This window comes from Colossoma macropomum, unplaced genomic scaffold, assembly GCF_904425465.1.
Source record: "Colossoma macropomum unplaced genomic scaffold, Colossoma_macropomum, whole genome shotgun sequence".
Taxonomy (NCBI): Eukaryota; Metazoa; Chordata; class Actinopteri; order Characiformes; family Serrasalmidae; genus Colossoma; species Colossoma macropomum.
The window spans coordinates 24,214,670-24,233,390 of NW_023494789.1; the positions used below are offsets into that span (position 1 = coordinate 24,214,670).

Genomic DNA, 18,721 nt, shown 5'->3' on the forward strand with positions numbered 1-18,721 from the left:
AGGAGGAGGCAGGATGAGCCGGGAAAACTGGGTGAACTGGGTGAACTGGGAGGTCACTCCAGACCATCTGCTGTTAAGGACCTGCTCACTCTGACCCTCCTGCACTTCACGGCTTGGATGGAACTAAGCAGATTATAGCGCTCACTTTAGGATCTGACTCACACCTGAACAGGAGAGAGAGAGAGAGAGAGAGAGAGAGGTACACAGAAAGAAAGAGAGAAAGAGAGATACAGAGAGAGAGGGACAGAGAAAGAGATACAGAGAGAGAGAGAAAGAGAGTGAAAAAAGGAAGACAGAGAAAGAGAGATACAGGGAGAGAGAAAGAGAAAGAGAGAGAGATGTATGTATATATGTAATATAGATGTCTTTTTTTCCTTCTCTTTTTCCCTTGTTACTCATATAAATATATTTCATAATTAATGTTTTTTTCTTCTCTTTCCTGTTATAAACTACATACACATATTCAATAGGTTTTGTTTTATTATTACATATACTTTTATATTATTAATTGATTTTTAACACTTTCTCTTCTTAATTGTTGCATTATGCATTATCGATTATAGATTAATCTTGGTTTTGTATTTTATTTCTTTTTGTTTTGTTTTTTGTTTTTTTATTATTAACTTTTAATACATAGATCATTTTTGTAGTGCTTTGACAATACAAATGTAAATTTGTCATGTCAATAAAGCGAGAGAAAGAGAGCGGTATCTGTATTGGCATCTTTGTACCATCTTATTTTTGACAGAGGCATTTTTTCTTTCATAAATAAAATATGCTTAGTTTCTTAGTTTACTGTTTGACCATTTAAATACCATTACAGTTAATGATGGATGTATATTGAGCTCACTGATAAATTAATGATGAATTAATGATGAAATAATGAGGAATTAATGAGGAATTTAGGATGAATAAATGAGGATTTAATGAGTGGGTTACAAAAATGCCATATGGCTAAGATTGATAGAGGATGTGCAGTCAGGGTACCCTTTAAGTCTACTGTTCTAAAACAGATCCTGAACTGCCTCTTGTTTTATATTTCAGGCAGACCTGAAGTTTTATCACGACCATGGACACAGACTCTTTTCGGAGTCCACTGGGCTCGGAGTCTCAGGATGAATGGGGGAGCGGGCTGTGGATGGATGCAGAGCCTGACTCCTCAGATGAAAGAGGAAGAGCTCCTCAAGCCCAAGAGGAGGATTCACACTCTGTTTCTCTTCAACAACAGCAGACAGGTGCAGAAAGTCTCTCAGAAGCTAGGACTGAATGTTTTCCACCTCCACCTCCTCCCAACAGCCTAACTGGCATGGACAATGAATCCAGAGATGAGGACTGGCCTCCAGTGCCAGCTCAAGCAGATAAACCAGTGGACAAACACTCTGAATCTCCTGAGGGCTCAGATTCCATTGTGTTTCTGTCAGAAGATAGCGAAGAGCAAGGGATAGACTGCAAACCTCTGGATTTTTCTTCTACAAGAGAGCAATGGGTAAGGAGGGACAGCAGTAGCTCCAAACCTCTGACTCCAGCCTTCTCCAGAAGCTCTTCCAGAGGCCTCATCACTGAAGAGCACCAGAGGGAGCCAGATGCACACATTCCTGTTCCAAACACTGAGAAACAGGAAGTGCAACAGGTGTGCAAACCTGCTCCACCCCTAGAGACGGTTGCCAGTGAACAAAGAGCCAATCTGGATCCTGGAAGCCCAACCTGCGGTGCTATTGTGGTGAAAGAGCCTTTGATAGAGGCAGCAGGAGGGTGGAGGGAGGGAGGCAGGGAAAGTGAGCAAACAGACAGAGAGAGAAAGCAGACGGTTTCAGGTTCAAGCACAGTGAACACGAGAAGAGAGAGTGGGGCACGAAGAGTTTGGGAAAGAAACAAAGAAGTTGACGCCTACGGATGCTCAGGAAGCGAAGAGGTCTAACAGAATGGATGTGGATCAGTTCGAAGACAGTCAGAGTGATAGTGGGGTTTCTGCGGATTTCTCCCCAAACAGCACCACGGATGTCTCATCCACTTCTGTAGCCTCTTCCTCTCCAGATCCCAATGAAACCCCAATTGAGAGGGAGATCCGCTTGGCCATCAAACGGGAGCAAAGCTTGCGCCGGTCCCGTGGCCTAAAACCCAAGGAAGACAAGGCGAAGGAGTTTGTGGAAATTCCTATGAGGAAGTTGATCCTTTCCCAGGATCTGCCGCTCAAGTCTGTGAAGAACGAAGGCAAGGACCGTCAGTTTGCTGGGAACAAAATGCAGAGAGAAATCAGGGCCGAGGCAGAAAGGGAGAAGGTTCTTGTCCAGCTGGGTAGGTTGCCTGGATTTTATGACAAAGGTACTGTGAGGCAACTTCGGGAGAAGAAGCTTCTGTTCGAAGCCTTCCAGGAACCCAAAGAGGCTCCTGAAATCCAGATCAAGAGGCCGTCCTCTGTTAACTCCTGTGAGATTTCTAATGGTGGAACTCAGGTCGATGAGATGTCTGGATTCCTCAAGAAACGCACATGGAGCTTGGATCATCTTCTTCAGGATCCAAATGGTAACCATTCAACAGTTGGCGGGTTGACCCTGACCTCCAGCGGACCCCATGGTCCTGGACTCACTGAGGGTACCAAAGGTCAGGTGATCATCCTAGAAAACACTCCTTCACCTGTCGCTCACACATCTGGCCAGGTGGAAAAGCCAACCAACAGGTCTGTGACTGTGGTGGACGGGCCAGGAAGGTCTTTCTCCGTGAAGCCTTACTGTGTCGGACGAGTCCAAAACCAGGATGACGGCGATGAAGGTAGTGATAATGACGAACGGTCGGCTGCCCTGAATGAAAACCCTTTCTTTAAGCTGCGATCGTCGCTGTCTCTGCGGCCGGAAGTGCAGCAAGACATCCGGGAGGCCAGAGAGAGAGAAAAGGAACTTCGAAAGCAAAGGACCAGCATTTATGGCCGGGGGTCAGAGGTCGAGGGTGCCAGATCCCCTACAAATCCCCCGTCGACACACAGAAACCTGACCGCAGCAGAGCAGCCAGCGAAAACATCGATCACAATTACAACTACATCAGGTAATGTCAGAAGATAACTTTCTGAAATGTTTTTTAATACAAATTATCACATTTTCTTAGTCAAATAGCAATAACTGACCACAATGAAGCCTAATCAGGTTTAATTATATCACGTGTAAATACCTGAGCCAGTGCTACATTGGCCTCTTCCATGTTATCCCCTATATCTTAAACATTTAGGTTTTTAAACCACCTATGGATCCAAAGAGATTCAATATTAGTTTTTATTGACAGTATGGAAAAGAAAACTGTCAAATCATTATTTAAAACCTGCTCTTCATACCAGGAAGATACTTTGATGATCATTAAGATAAATATACATAACTGATTCATGATAAACTAAACCTTCATAGAGAGTTTATTATTATTCAGTTCACTGAAAAGTAACAGTGATAATCAAACATTACTTAGAAAATTTCAAAACTAGGTGAGCTGTCCCCAAACTTTTGACTAGGCATGTTTGTGCAGGTAAATGAGTGCATCAGGTGTGTTAGGGAGGGTGTAAGATAAACACTTCTCCCTTCAGAATAATTATAATAATAATGTTAATTTTAAGGAGGTTTATTATTATTCTTTGTCCAGTGAAGCCTAAATTAGACTTGCATTAACTCTGCATTACATTTTATTTATTACTGAAAGTGTGTTATGTGAAAATTATTAATAATTGCATTGTCAGCTGGGTTAATGCACTATAACCATGTTAAGACCTTGTTATGCAAATTATTGAGCTTAAATTAATCACCAAAATTCACAATGTATTAGTACAAATTGGCAGGACTTGATTTGAAAAGGTTCTAGATAGTCTCAAGTTTATTGCAGTTACCTAAGAGTCAACAGTGAGTGTCAGGTGTGTTGGGGGTGTGTATGGGGAGGTGTAACATAAACATTTTTCCCATTGGAATAATTATAATACATATTTTAGGAACACATCCCGGGGGGTTATTAATGCTGTTCTTTGTTCAGTGAAGCCTGAATTAGACTCTTATAAAAGGTTTATTCACTCTTCATTAAGCTTTACTCATTACTGAAGGTCTATTATTTAAAAATCATTAATAAGTGCAATATCAGTTGTATTAATGCACTATAATCACCTTAAGACCATATCATTCAAAATATTGAGCATACATTAATCACCTAAATTCACAATGTATACATTGGCAGCATTTAATTCCTATAGGTTCTAGATAGTCTCGAGTGTACTGCTGCATTGCAGTTACCTAAGAGTTAACAGTGAGTGTGAGGTATGTTAGGGAGGGTGTAAGATAAACATTTCTCCCTTTAGAATAATTATAATAATCATATTAATTTTAAGGACAGTTTATTATTGTTGTTCTATGTTCAGTGAAGGCTGAATTAGACTCATAAATGACTTATGAACTTGAAGGTCTATTATTTAAAAATCACTAATCAACAGTATTGATTCACTCTAATGACTTTAAGACCTTGTTGTGCAAATTATTGCACATAAATTAATCACCTAAATTTACAAAGTATTCATATTTGACAGCATTGATTCTAACAGGTTCTAGGTGGAATCTAGTGAATTGCTTTATTGCAGTTACGTAAGAGTTAAAAATAAGTTTAATAAGTTACAAGATGTGCTGCATGTTCCAAAGTGCAGTTTTAGCCTCTGAACTCTTGGGTGGAACATGTGATGACATATCAGTAAACTATTAAATCTTTTAGCAACCAAAAAATACGAATAGATGCTGAATCTGTAATGCAGACCGGCTTTAAGGTCTGATTTAGGGCTTTACAACATCTAGAACACCTCTTTAAGTATTACTGACTTATTAAATTCCTTTTAGGTCTTAAATAAAAACATCCAGAAGTCACTTAACACTATCTAGAACCTAAAGAAATTAATACAAACAAAAATTACTACTCTCTTAAAAAAATGATTCTTCAAGTGTTCTTTAGTAAAGACAATGGTTCTATATAGAGCCAGTAACACTCATTTGCATGGCAAAATGGTTCTTCAGATTAATGAAGAATGTGTTGGTTCTGTATAGCCTCAAAAATGAGTTCTTCTGTTGTTACAAGCTTGACATCATTACAATAGCAGAACCCTTTTTGGGGCTATATAGAACCAACACATTCTCCATCAATCTGAAGAACCATTTCACCATGCAAAGAACTATTTCGAGTGTTTATAGTTCTATATAGAAGCATTGCGTTTACTAAAGAACCCTTGAAGAACTTTTTTAAGACTGTGGGGTTCTAAAATGACGCATCCATGTTTTGTAAAAGGTTCAAACTCCTCGCTGTGTCAATGCCGAGGCAGCGCTGCACGTGTTTGTGTCCAGCTCAATCTGCAGATCAGGTGACTGTAAATACAGGTTTTAGCCGTCAGGACACTGAGGTCATTACAGCACAGACCATAATTACTGAGGGAAAAATAAACAACACGGCAGCACAGGTTTGGCCCAGGAACTCCAGGATTTCCAAACAGAGAATCGGCTTTAAAGGAGTCTAGATTAGGATTAATCATAAACCAGAGAAAAATATTCTTTTATTATGCTTTGATTCAGCCCATTATGCAACAATATGTCCAGCGCCATGACCCCAAACTTTTAGGACAGAAAACAGCCAAAACTACACATTACAGGAGGCTACATACAGATAAATATACACACACTGGGTGTTCATTAGTGCCCAAGCTACAAGGGTAATAGCTAAGTAATGCAAGTTATGCAATCTAGAAACACAACAAACAAACTTATCAAAAAATAAACAATTAGCCAAACAATGTGGTTCCTCTTACAGTGTTAGCTAAGCTAGCTGACTTTCATTCAGAGAACACTCACAAACATGAACACCCCTCTATAAGCATTAGCTTAGTTAACTCCTCCTTTTCCCAAATGCAGTCGTCCATTTAAGACATATTTAGTGTTGAAATTTCCTTTTTTAATTTTATCACTTGAGCTACGAAGCTAATTGCTAAGTAGCGCAAGCCTACCCCACCAATTAGCACTACTGGACAAAAGTATGTAACATAGCTAAAAGCAGTAGCTTGGTCAGTGTTTATAGATAACAGTGAGTCATACAGTGTCAGAAACTACATAATCAAGTCTGTTAGGCTGAAGTTGAAAGTGGCCCAAATCTCTCTCACTCTCATCTGTTTTTTGTTAGGCTGTTTACAGTATCTTTTTATTGTGATCAATATCCAACTTTAGTCTGAACAGATCGCATTCCTAAACTGACCCACATTCACAAAAGAACAATACTTCTGGCTGTAAAGCACCCTTGAGCATGGAAAAGCCTATATAAGTAAAAGTGATGAAGATGAATGGAGCGCTCATCCAGAGGTAAACAATCAAAATGGAATCAACAATATCAGCGACTCCCGGATTTCAGACTTTTAACTTTTCTTTGACACTGTAGTCTCGTTCTCCTCTGGCCTCATTTGGCCATTTCTTTCCAAACCTCTTTGAACATGAAGCAGGTGCGGCAAGTTGCAAAATACAGGGGGTCCTGGCGGGTCCAGAAGCCCCTAATTAACCTCTTGGACTCCCTGAATATCTCAAAATCAAAATTCTGGGGGGGCTCTGAGAACCATGAATGGGGAACTCTCTGTTTAATATTCTTAGCTAACTACAATTGCACCACTAATCTGCCTCAGTGTGCCGCTGTAGCAGAGTGGTTAACCCAGTTGGTCTTCATAGCTTAGCAACTGTAACTATTCTCTGAAAAAACTTATACCTCTGAAAAACACTACAATGTGCTGCAGCATAACTGTAAATCTGAAAACTTGCCCACTTTCCCAAGAGTTTGGTGTAAAGAGTGACTGTTCCTCATTTCTCACACTGAAGACTGAAGAGGAGATGAGTAAGATCTCAGTTAATGTGAGGAAGAGCGCATCACCGTAATAGAACAGAGCATTCACAGAAGAAGAACTGATAAAATAAACATTTTGTTGCCATTGGAGCTAGCATAAGCGCTGCTGAGTTAGTCAACATGAGACCCTCCAAATACCAGGGAGTATTTTGCACACTGGGTTGCAATAAGTGCCTTCTAATTCTGTTTGTACAGAAGCATCACCGCAAATGTTTGAGGTCTGTTACCTCACTATCCCACCATAGTCCTCCCTCACTGCAGTCGTCCATCTTTCCTTCTCGGCAGCATGACATTCCCTGCTAGAAAAACTAGCATAGACCAGCATATGCTGGTATGCTAGGAAACCGGTATGGGCATGCTGGAAGATCAACTAAACCAGCACTAGACCAGCATAAACCAGTTTAGCCCATATGGAATTCATGCTGGTCTGTGCTGTGTTTTTCAGGATTGTGATTAATGTCAAGTTGGATTGACGTAAACGTTGCATTAATTCTGATCTGACTGTTCATACAGAGTATATGAAATATACATATGAAAAATATATAAAATATCCCAAATCGGAGCTCAAAGTTGCAGATTTAGTGTGTTTTTGTTGTTCACACTGACACACATCTGTGTCACATATAAAGAGAAATCAGATCTGGGCCACTTTTACCTGCTGTGTGAACAAAGCCTTAGAGATTACTGAACAACTCACAATGCAGAAACACTGCGCTGATGCTAGCAGTGAGCTGATGAGAACAGTGAAAATGCAGATAAAAGAGCTGCTGCTGTAGTGCTAACTCACTTCAAAACACGTGTAAATAAAGAAAATAACTTTAGAAAGAGTGAATAAGTTGATAATTGGAAAACGTATGAAGTAATTACTTTGAGTAAATTCATATTTTCCTCACAGAAAGACGTTCCAATGCAAAATTTTTACTCCATGCTACCCAGCTAGCACAATACCTTCCGTTAGCTAGCTAGATAGCTATGAAACAGCAGCCACTCCAGGTTTAATAAACAGCTGTAGTGCTTCAGACTGTAAAATAACACAGTAGCTCTTTAGTCCATTGGAGATTACTGAACAACTCTGCACAGTTTGGGGTGAGTGTGAGATCATTTAGGAATGCTGTTAGTGTGTAAGCTAGTGTGTTAGCTACATTAGCCTCATAGCTCCAGTGCTAAACTAAAGAAGTAAACTGCAGACATGTCTTGGCTGATTTACTACTCAACTGCATTTGGTGTACGCGGGGACACCAGGGGAATTAGATTTTTGTCTATTCACTGTAAAAAATGCAGCTTATAAACTTTAAAATGTAAGTAACCAGGTTAACTTGATTTGTTAGTTCATTTAACTTATAATAAGTTACCCATTTAAAACAGAAATTATTCTTTTATTAACTTAATATTAGTTCAATCAACTCAAAAATTAAAATTGGTCCCTTACATGTATAGGTTTAAAAGCTACATTTTTTACAGTGTTATTTCTTGGCTACACAATAAAAATTCTTGTTTTAACTTATAAAGTTAGTGTTCAGCTGCCTTAAAATTTAGAGAAAATTGAATTTCAAATAGGAACAAAAATCTGTGTTTTATGCTCTTTCAACTTATTATTGGAAGTTCAAATAACTCAAAATTTAAAAGCAGCCCAGACACTTACTTTTTACAGTTAAAACCCCTAAAATTTTATACAGTGATATTTATCTCCATCTGTTTTGCCTGTGTGAGTCAGCTCTTCAGACTGAACTCCTTCGATAGTTTTACTGTAAAATCAGCTTCTGTTTACTCTGAACTCTCTGCATCTAGATCTTCTAGGAATACGGAAACAAAGCAAAACAATGATATTTTTCATTTCTGCTTTCTTAGAAGCCTGATGTATACCTAGAAGTATACTGACCATAGTGACTCAGAATTAAAGAGGAGCTCTGCAGATTTTTCGTATTTTAATGGTTAGCTATTCAGTGGTTCAGTGGAGTTTAACATCTCTAGAAGCCCCCTTACAGAAAGTTATTGCATTAAATGGTTATGAATACATTGCCTGATGTCTGAGACATTGTTTTCTGATAGTTTTGAGAAGATTTTGGCCTAGAATGTATTTTTTGAAACCCATTTAATAACAGAACGTCTGTCATTCACCTATGTATTTAAAACAAAGTAAATATTAAACGTTCATGTAAAATTCATGGCCTTGATGATGCTTGTGAATCGGTTTGAGCACTAAGAATAGATCCTATGGTCAAAGTTTACATTTTAAACATGACAGAGTTTATAGTTTTACTGCGTCTGCTCGATGGAAGCGTCCAGCCCAGAAGTAGCAGGACTTTGGAGCAGAGATAAGCAGCGCTTGTACACAGGACATAGAGTTTAAAAAGATCTCAGAAAAAGCTTCTTGGCCTAAAGAGGTATTCCACTGACTTTCCAAAATTCCCCCATAATTCAGTGTGTGAGATGTAATCAGAGTGACTCTGTGTGGTTTGGTGCGAAATGGTTCAGATTTCTTTACAGTGGTAGTGATAGGAACCAGGGCGCGCCATGACCACAACACAAATATAGACATTTTATTTACTATCCAAAACCACCAGTGAACCGACATGTGTCTTCTGAGTTTATATGGAATGTTGATGATGGGGAAAATAGTGGAAAATCTGAAATAAGTTTTCTTTGGGGATTATTTTGCCTCATAGCGCCCTGCAAATTATGTATTCCTCCACCATGAATGGATTTTAAGACCAAAATCTTCTTAAAACTATCATAAAACAATGTTACAGATATCAGACAGTGTATTCATAACCATTTCATGTAATAACTTTCTGTGAGGGAGCTTTTAGAGGTGGACGTCTGGTTCCTATCACCAACACTATAAACAATTCGGGCTGGGTTTCTGTAGAACAGCGCGTTTCACACCAAACAGCTCTGAATGACTCTAACGAATGAATTATGCAGATAATTTGTAAAACTGGTGGAGTTCCCACTTTAATAGTTTCAGGGAATTATGTAATTGTGCTTAATTGTGTTTCTGAGGTATAGAGGCTTTTAAAAGTGGCTGTGGCCTTAAAATTGGGGCAAAATTCATTACTTTTAAACTATTGATGGTATGAGGGATTAATCATTAGGTTTGATAAGTTTATCCACCCAAACAAAGAAGATGTATGTTTGCCATTGTATGAACTGCTGTAAATCTGGAAAAAACATTCTCTACATTGAAGCCCATCAGATTTTGGTCTTTAGTAGACCACCCATGGTAAGTATATATATATATATATATATATATATATATATATATATATACACACACACACATATATATATACTGTTTGCTACACAGTCTGAAAACTGTATTAAATGTGGTGTGGTATGATGTGTTTTCTCACCTGTCTGTCTGTTCATCTGTCTGTCCATCTGTCCTTTTCAGTGCGTCAGTCTCTTGGTAAGCTGGATGTGACGTGGCCTCCTCCGCCACAGGAAGAACACACAGCACAGTCTGAGGTACACAACGCTAACAACGCCTACAACGCTTACAAAACACATTTACAACATTTATGTGTTTTTATACAAACAACATAAACATCTCTGCTACAAACAAACACTTTGCTACAAACTTTGTTTCTAGCTTTTACCGTTCAGTACAGTTCCACCCAAAATGAGGGGAAGTGCAGTGTTCCAGTTTAGCCCATGGGTGGGTTCACTGTAACAGACAGAGGGTCAGTTTAACACCTGCTAGAAAAGTCTGATGAATCAGTGCAAACAAAGTTAATTCAGTAGAATTCTATGTTGTGTATTTTCTTTTTTTGAAAAAGGTTCTATACAGCACCAGAAAAGGATTCCTCTAGAATTATTATGTCAAGCTTGTTACAGTAGAAGATCCCTTTTTGGTGCTATATGGTGCCTCGTATCTCCAAAATGGTAACTTTACAGGAGAAGGAAAATAATGGAACCAGACTTTTTCAGACTTTTTTTTTGTCATTTTGGGACATTTCTTTTGGTCCATTTAGCATGAAATTTACACACAGTGTAAAGGGTAATAGGTATTTTCAGATTATGCCAAAAACTAAAAAAAACAACAAAAATGGAGATAGGAGGTTTTGTTCTGACAGCAGCAATTTGCATAATTAGCATAGCATTTGCCTCAAACTGTGTTGAGTTTTTAAAGGGCCCGTAACCCACATATCACTCTTTTTTTTCTCATGAGCTCCACTTATAATAATAATAGTGCAGAACAAAAACCTGTCATAATTCACTTCTGCATGATTTTTGAACCTCACCTAATTCCTTGTTTTTTGTTACTGTACCTTTAAGACTGATATATGTAAATCAGCTCTGTTCTAACTGGCTGCCCTCGTTTAAAAAGCAGTCCAGGCTGAAACACTCCTTATAACTTCATTGTGAATGGCCAGAGCTAACGTGCTGTAGGATGAAGGGATAGGTGACTGAATTCAGCTTACTTTCCATATCTGGACTGTGTACAGTGGGGAGTGAAAGGTACGGTGATAGTGATATGGGCTCTTGAAGTATTCTATAATAGAGCTGATAATGCAGTTTCTGACACTGTTTGACATTCTGTTACCTATAAACATGGACTGAAGTGTGTCTGGGCTGTAACTGCATCCGTGTTTATAGATAACAGTGTGTTAAACAGCGTCAGAACCGCATAATCAGGTTATTTGGGCGCATCTGAGTGGACGATTCTCTGAGGACAGGAGTTTGGACTCTACACTGTGGGTTTTTTTCAGAGAGCTGACTACAGCCATATGACAATATTTTCTCATTATTGTGATTGATGTTGTTATCATAATAAACATAATGTTTGTCTGAGTGTACTTAATAAACCCCGATCGAGTGCATGTTTGAGTATAAAGAGCATAAACAGTCTGGACTGAGACCCGAATATTCTAGAACCAGCACAGAACATCAAAACTGTACACAGGGGCACCCTCAGCCCTCCTCTGAAGTTGGGGCAAGAAAGAAAGAACAAAAGAAGGTGTGGCGCAATAGAGAGAGACAGGGAGAGTGGGAGGGAGAAAGAAAGAGAAAGAATGAAAGAAAGAGAGCATAGCACGATGGAGAAAGAAAGAAAGAAAGAGAGAAAGAACATAAAAAGAAAGAAAGAAAGAAAAAAGAAAAATGGAAAAAAAGAAAGAATGTGTGGCACGATAGAGAGACAGTGAAGGAGAGTGGGAGACAGAAAGAAAGAGAAAGAATGAAAGAAAGGGATTGCAGTGCGGTGGGGAAAGAAGGAAAAAAGAAAGAAAGAAAGAACGAAAGAAAGAAAGAAAGAAAGAAAGGAAGAAGGTGTGGCGCAAGAGAGAGAGAGGGAGAGTGGGAGAGAGAAAGAATGAAAGAAAGAGCACAGTGCAGTGGAAAAAGAAAGAAAGAAAGAAAAAAGAGAGAAAGAAACAACGTAAGAAAAAAGAAAGAAAGAACGTAAGAAAGAAAGAAAGTGTGGCATGATAGAGATAGAGAGCGAAAGTGGAAGAGAGAAAGAAAGAGGGCACAGCACGGTGGAGAAAGAGAGAAAGAAAAGTGGGAGTGTGATTAGAGTGTAAGACAGAAAATGTTTGAGTGCCAGAAATTTCCATAAGTTTCCGTTGTCGACTTGCTGACCATGTTGAATAAAAAGTAGCAGCTGCTCATTTTACAGGTTAATAAAAAATTCTGGGGACAGTTTCCTAAAACAGCTGGACTGGGCTGAGCTCCGGATCTCTACATGCCCAGCCAGCACTGCTGATCCTTACCTGAATGTAGCACAACAAATTTTGAATAAAAAAATTGTATTAAGAGTTTTGGTGCATTTTGTCTATTGTGATCCATATCATGTCTCATGAAAAGTATCGTGATGTTATATTTTTCCATATTATTGCTCACCCTTAGCTGCTGTAACTGGCACTATAAAATAAAAACATTCATCCCAGGCCTGCATTTAAACTCCTTGTTTGGCTAGACGTGTCATAAAATAACCTAAAACATGTATTAAAGTGTAAAATACAGCTTGTTTTGCAAAAGACAGAAAATGACACAACACTGTATTATTTGTTTATTTGTCGTCAAACCAGAAAAGCCATGTAATACACTGTGTACCTGGCTCTATAATCTGCCTTTATCAGTGGTTTTCTGTAAGCTCATCTTCTCAGGAACCGCTCTTCCTGCTGAAAGAGGACGCCTCACTGCTCTGCTCAGTGCTCACTCGCAAATGATTCGATGCTTTTTACTGTTAAATGTTAGTAACCTGGTCATTTATTATTATTATTATTATTATTATTATTAGTTCCTCTTTTATGAGATTACCAACTCCACATGCTTTGAGACATGTGTGTGATGATTTAGGCATGCAGTTAGCAGTAAGTTAGCAACAATTGCTAATTGCTAATACATCCAGCTACATTAGCCTTGTAGCTCCAGTGCTAAAACTAAAGAAATCAAACTTCACACACCAAACACGTCTGTTTGACTACATTTCGAGTAAATTTTGCTGTTGTTTTTGGGATCGCAGGTTCAAAAAAGTCCAAAGCGGCAGAAGAATGTGTTGCTACAGCGCTGGGAGAATGGCCTGGTCAACGGACATGGAGACCAGCAGGAATGACCACCGCACAACTCGGAAAACCACTGCAATGGGAGAAAATGCCTCCAACAGCTGCCGCAGCTTAAAGCCTATTGGCTGCATGTTTAGATAAGGAAACACACTGGAAGCTAATATGCTAATGTTAGCTGATATGCTGGAATACTGGAGCTTAAGAACAAGTGTAAACACACTGGACTCTGACAGAGAGAGGACTGTGGACACTGAACTGACCAGCAGCTGCAGGAGGAGAGCAGACAGAGCTGGAAGAATTGAATTAATGCTTGATAAACATGCCATTATTCTTTAGTTAGCCATTAGTGTCTGGATGAGCGCTGGGTGTGAGCTTATTTGCTTTATGAAATTTCTACACTTTGTGGTAAACAACAGTCTTTCAATGCTGATATGTTTTTTTTCTGTGTACATTTTCGCTCTAATGTCAAAGTTACGAGGTCATTAAGTAGTAAAAAAGGAACTTTGCTAAATGTAAGTTAGCACCCCTGGGCATTGAACTGACATCATAAAGGACTATCAAGAAAACAAACATATGTACATTAATGCTATCTTTCACATTGAGTCCAAAACTAACAGACTGCAATTCTGCGGAATTATTTTTTATCTGAGCCTCTTTTGGCACCAATTTGGTTTGCAAAATGTACACAGGGAAAAATAAATTGGCTTTGGAAATCAATAGTTGAACACATTGTGCGTAAAATTGCTATTTATTTTTCTATAGGCAGTAGCGGCTTCCTTTAGGCATGTTGTCAACTATTAAACGACGCACAATCTCAGTGGTATGTATTATAGGTAGAATGTAAATTTATTATGCTAATTAACCTCAAACACTCTCTGACAAGTCAATGATATTATTAACTTCTCATCGATTATAAAATCGATTCAATTACTGTTCTTTCAGTAATGATTCAGTGCATCAAGAAATGTCAAATTTCAGTATGATTTGATTATTTTGGTACAGTTGCGAATTATTTAAAACTACACTGAACCACGAAGTAGTTGAATATAGACAATAATATAAATATAATAAATATAGATATATATTATATATAAATATAAACTTATTATTAATATTTTTTAAAGAATTTCACTTTGGCCCAAAAAAATGAACATGTACTCCATTGTATATTATTATAATTAAGTATAATCGATTCAATCAGGCCAAAATCGATGCATATTTACATAGAATAATCAGCAAAAAATCAGATGAATGTAGCATTGCTCAGTAGAACAGCTGAGTGAACAAATGCCATGGAAATAAAGACAGTCTTTTTAATGATCTGCTTGTGAACCTGCCTTTTTGATTTGAATGCCACCATAAAAAGTAATTTAAATAGGTGAGTTGGAGTCATCGGTGAGTCATAAGAGAGACAACACCCACACACCAACACCAAACAGCCCTATTGTCAGTGGACATTGCTGAAGGATGGTGTTCTGAGGTCAGGGAATGGTACGTATTCAGGTCTTTGTTTTACCTGAGCAGGTTTAAAACAGAAAACACAATAGAGTCCTCCTCACAGCATTCCAGCTCGATTTCATAATTCCTCTGTGGCATAATAGAGTTTTTTTCTACTAAAACATGTGCTTTAGTCATGACTACCCGTCTGACTCAGCACCATGAGAGCAATCAAATATCAGATTACATCCTGAGTACATTTTTCCCTTTTTTTTCTATTAAAGTATTAATTATTGTATTTTTTATGCTGGGTCCAGACGTCCATTCCTCACCCTATAACTTGAATTAGCATTGTTTTCTGTGTACATACTAAATAATAATAAGTCTGAACATTTCATAACAGTTACAGAGTAAAAAACAACTTACAAATGGAGGAAGCAGCTGGCTAACTATGCTAATCTTTGCCAACTATTGTTTTCTTTTAGTATTTTGTTTTTATCTCAACCCTGTAATATGCTCTACATTGTTATTAAATATAAAGCTGTAGCTTATAATTTCTTGCGTTGTGCCTGTTAGCTAATTCACTAATGTAAGCTAAGATTCAAAACTAATGGGTTAGCTTTGAAACTGTTAGCTTTTATCTTTCTGTAAGCAGATCAACTGGAATTTAAACTATTTACTCAAGTCCTTTTTCGGTAAGCAAGACAGAGTCTTACACTAGCCGCTTACCAGCCACAGAGTAAGCTACCTAGCCACAGACAGGGGAAGCCAACTAACCACAGTAAGCTAACTAGCCACAGACAGACCAAAGTAACTAGCCTAGAGCTAACTGCATTCAAACAGTCCCACAATGCACCGCGATAAGTAGTGTACAACTGATGTGCCCTAGCGGATAGGTGATACCCATAATGCACGGCAGGATGTTTATGTCACAGTAATGATAAGGTTTCTGAAATGAAAACTGGGGACATTTTCTGTTTGACGGTCAAGATATCATTAAAATATCCAATGTTTTTAATCTATGGCACGAAAAGGAGGGGCAGTTCCCGTTTCCTGTATTTTGACCATGATAACTGTTGTACTGTAATAAACTCTGGTGAAGGCCAACTAATAAAATGGGACAAGGCAGCAATACATTTACCTCAAAAGACTCGATGAATAGTGTTCTTTACAGAGATTTTCTAATGTAAGGGTTAGGGGACTGTTTCAGACACGGCCATGGTCAGCTAACTACAGACAGGGTAGCTAATATTTTCTTTATCAACCCACTGAAGCCATTAACATATGAGATTACTAAATATTTTCTCTTTTATAAAAATCTATTCGTGTTAAACAGCTTTTTAAAGAATGTGATGAGAGAGATGGATAAAACATCACTGTACTTAAATCACAGGGAAACATTGGGGTTTTAATGACTTGTATTCAACTGAATCATCTCCACGGCAGCAGCTCTCCTGACTCAGCTGCACACCGGTGAGCTTTTGAATGGGTCTCTATGGAGACGATGGGTGGAGTTGGGAAGCTCCCAGGAAAAACATCTTCGGTGACGCAATCCAGCAAGACTGGCTTATACAGCCCTCCAATCTACTGTTAATTATTCATCAGCTATGGTCTTAAGGAGTCATCACAGGCAGCATAGGAGCAGGGAATCGCAAATGAGCCAGCAGCACCTTATCAACCCCACCAAACACACGTGTTCATAATTGGTCAGAACTGGCAGTTAAATACATACATACATACAAATATATATCTATTTGCAAAAATGTAATTTCCTATATGTATGTATTGAACCTCCATTTTTGTCATTTTTTACTTTTTGGCATAATTTGATAACTCCTTCATATTGTGTTAAAATTTTATGATGAACGGACTAACAGAAATGGTCCAAAATTACTTGGAAAAAAGTCCATGAAGTTCCACAAGAATGTTTTTCCTTCTCCTGTAAAGTTACCCTTTTGGTGATATGAGATTTTGTTCCAACAGCAATGATATGTAAGTATATGTAATAACATGTCCCATATGTACTGTATTTATGTGTCTATATGTAGTAGTTTTCTTAGTCTAATACCAAAGTTAACCGCAATTGTAAACTCAGGAACCAAAAATAGTTTTGCTCATTCAGTTTTAGAAAATAAAACATGGAGCTCTCATAAAAAGCAGTTTAGAGAGTAAAATAGTCAGGACAGAGGCCGCAGCCTGCAGCAGATTAAAAGTAAAAGGACTTCAGAGCTGATAGTGGCAGCAGAATCATTTGCATTGGGTTCAAATCAGCTGTATGATGCAGGGCGAGCTGTAAGGCTCTTTTATCCGCCCCAAACCCTGAACAAACTGTACCATCCTGAGCTAAATTTACAGCCAAACACTCCAGCTGGCCAGACTCATCTCTGCCTCATCTCTGTCTGCCCTGCCCGAGCCGTAAACTGCTTTATTGCCCAGCGTTCTTATCACCAACAGTTTCAGTCCAGATGATTACGTCTGATTAGCTAGAGAAATAGCTGGGAAAAACAAGGAGAAATGTCCAGGCCCAGCCTTGGGGGGTCATTCAGCCATCATGACCCATTTGTTGAATCTTGCTTGTTTAATTTGTTTTCATCATGTTCATTATTAGAAATTATGTAGTCAGTAAATATACATTCTAAACATAAAAAGGATTAATGACATATCTGAAGTGTTTTTTATGATTTTAAAGAATTTTATTAATTTTACTATAATCTTACATTATTTTGTTACAGCAGAATAGACCTTATTCTGCTCTGTTTTTTTCAAGATAGAGAAAGATAACCATAAACAGTAAGCTAACTACAGACAAAGTATGCTAACTACAGACAGGGTAACTACAAACAGAGTACGTTAACTACAGACAGGGTAAGCTAACTGCAGATTGAGAGAGCTAATGAGCCAGAGTAAGCTAACTAGCCAGAGTCATAGATATACATACCTAGATGTCGTGTTGGGTCCAGTCAGGCACGTCAACAGCGTCGCCATTTTGGGGCAGTCAACATCGCTGCTGGACTGCATTTAGTACCATTACAGAGCCGCAGTTTAAGGAAGATACTATGCAAAAATATACTATTTCAAGAATATTACACTCAGAAAGGGAGGGAACACACAATCCATGCTCATGTTTGTGTGATACATAGTGCTTGTGTGATGTTTATGTGCAGATATGGTTGTGTGGTGGGTGATGCACAAAGAACCTGTTGATGTGATTGTTTTTCCTCTGGTTTTATATTAAGCTTCTTTCATTTAGTAGTCTATTCAGGGGATCTTAACTTTATGTAGTAGTTATTTATTTACAATGATGGTTAATGCTTTGTAGCTGGGTGAACTATAGCATTCCTTAATCCGTGTAGATATTTATAACAGATTAACGTTAGCACCTTCTTACACAAACCTGAAGTCAGATTCTTATTTCCCAGCTTCTTGTTCGATTTTTTTCCGTTACACCTTCAATGGTGCAGCTTCTGGCACCAATAAGTGACTGCTGCACCATTTAAGGTGGAACAGGAAAATTCGAACAAGAAGCCGGCGAATAGCCAGAACTTCAGCTTTGTCCTTCTTACTGTGTTTTGGGGGGTTTCATTTATTTTTATGTGTATTAAGATTAGAAGTGATTCACACATTGATGGATTTGCTGGTGTGTGAGATTATGTTTCTACCGGAGCTCGAACTAAACTCTGCTTTTAACGTCAGGTGCAGACTGACTGGACAGCTAATTAGCATGATCAGTTATTAAAGAAATAAAACCAGTCCATGCAAGATTAATCTATGTCTGAGGATTATAACAAAATAAATTTGGTGAAAATAGGTTGAGTAATAAGGAAATTGTGGCCGATTTAATCCTGAGAACTCATCATCTTTCAATACAAGTGAATTTGTTCCAACATGGCGGATGCACA

At 38.3% G+C, this 18,721-nt stretch overlaps 1 protein-coding gene across 1 annotated transcript; it reads left to right on the top strand.

The window, feature by feature from the left end:
- The first annotated feature begins 1,726 nt into the window (after positions 1–1,726).
- si:ch211-207j7.2 (mitotic interactor and substrate of PLK1) lies at positions 1,727–14,705 on the top strand. The gene is made up of 3 exons (XM_036570625.1): positions 1,727–3,039; positions 10,271–10,344; positions 13,346–14,705. Exons 1-3 carry the CDS (start codon positions 1,923–1,925, stop codon positions 13,433–13,435), a joined length of 1,281 nt encoding a protein of 426 aa, XP_036426518.1. The 5' UTR covers positions 1,727–1,922; the 3' UTR covers positions 13,436–14,705.
- Positions 14,706–18,721: the final 4,016 nt, after the last annotated feature.

What these genes read in the sequence shown, in the direction of transcription:
- si:ch211-207j7.2 (XM_036570625.1), top strand. Translation starts at nt 1,923, where the DNA reads ATGGATGTGGATCAGTTCGAAGACAGTCAGAGTGATAGTGGGGTTTCT. An exon ending in CACAATTACAACTACATCAG is followed by an intron (nt 3,040 to 10,270) that starts GTAATGTCAGAA and finishes TGTCCTTTTCAG; the next exon opens with TGCGTCAGTCTCTTGGTAAG. An exon ending in AACACACAGCACAGTCTGAG is followed by an intron (nt 10,345 to 13,345) that starts GTACACAACGCT and finishes TTGGGATCGCAG; the next exon opens with GTTCAAAAAAGTCCAAAGCG.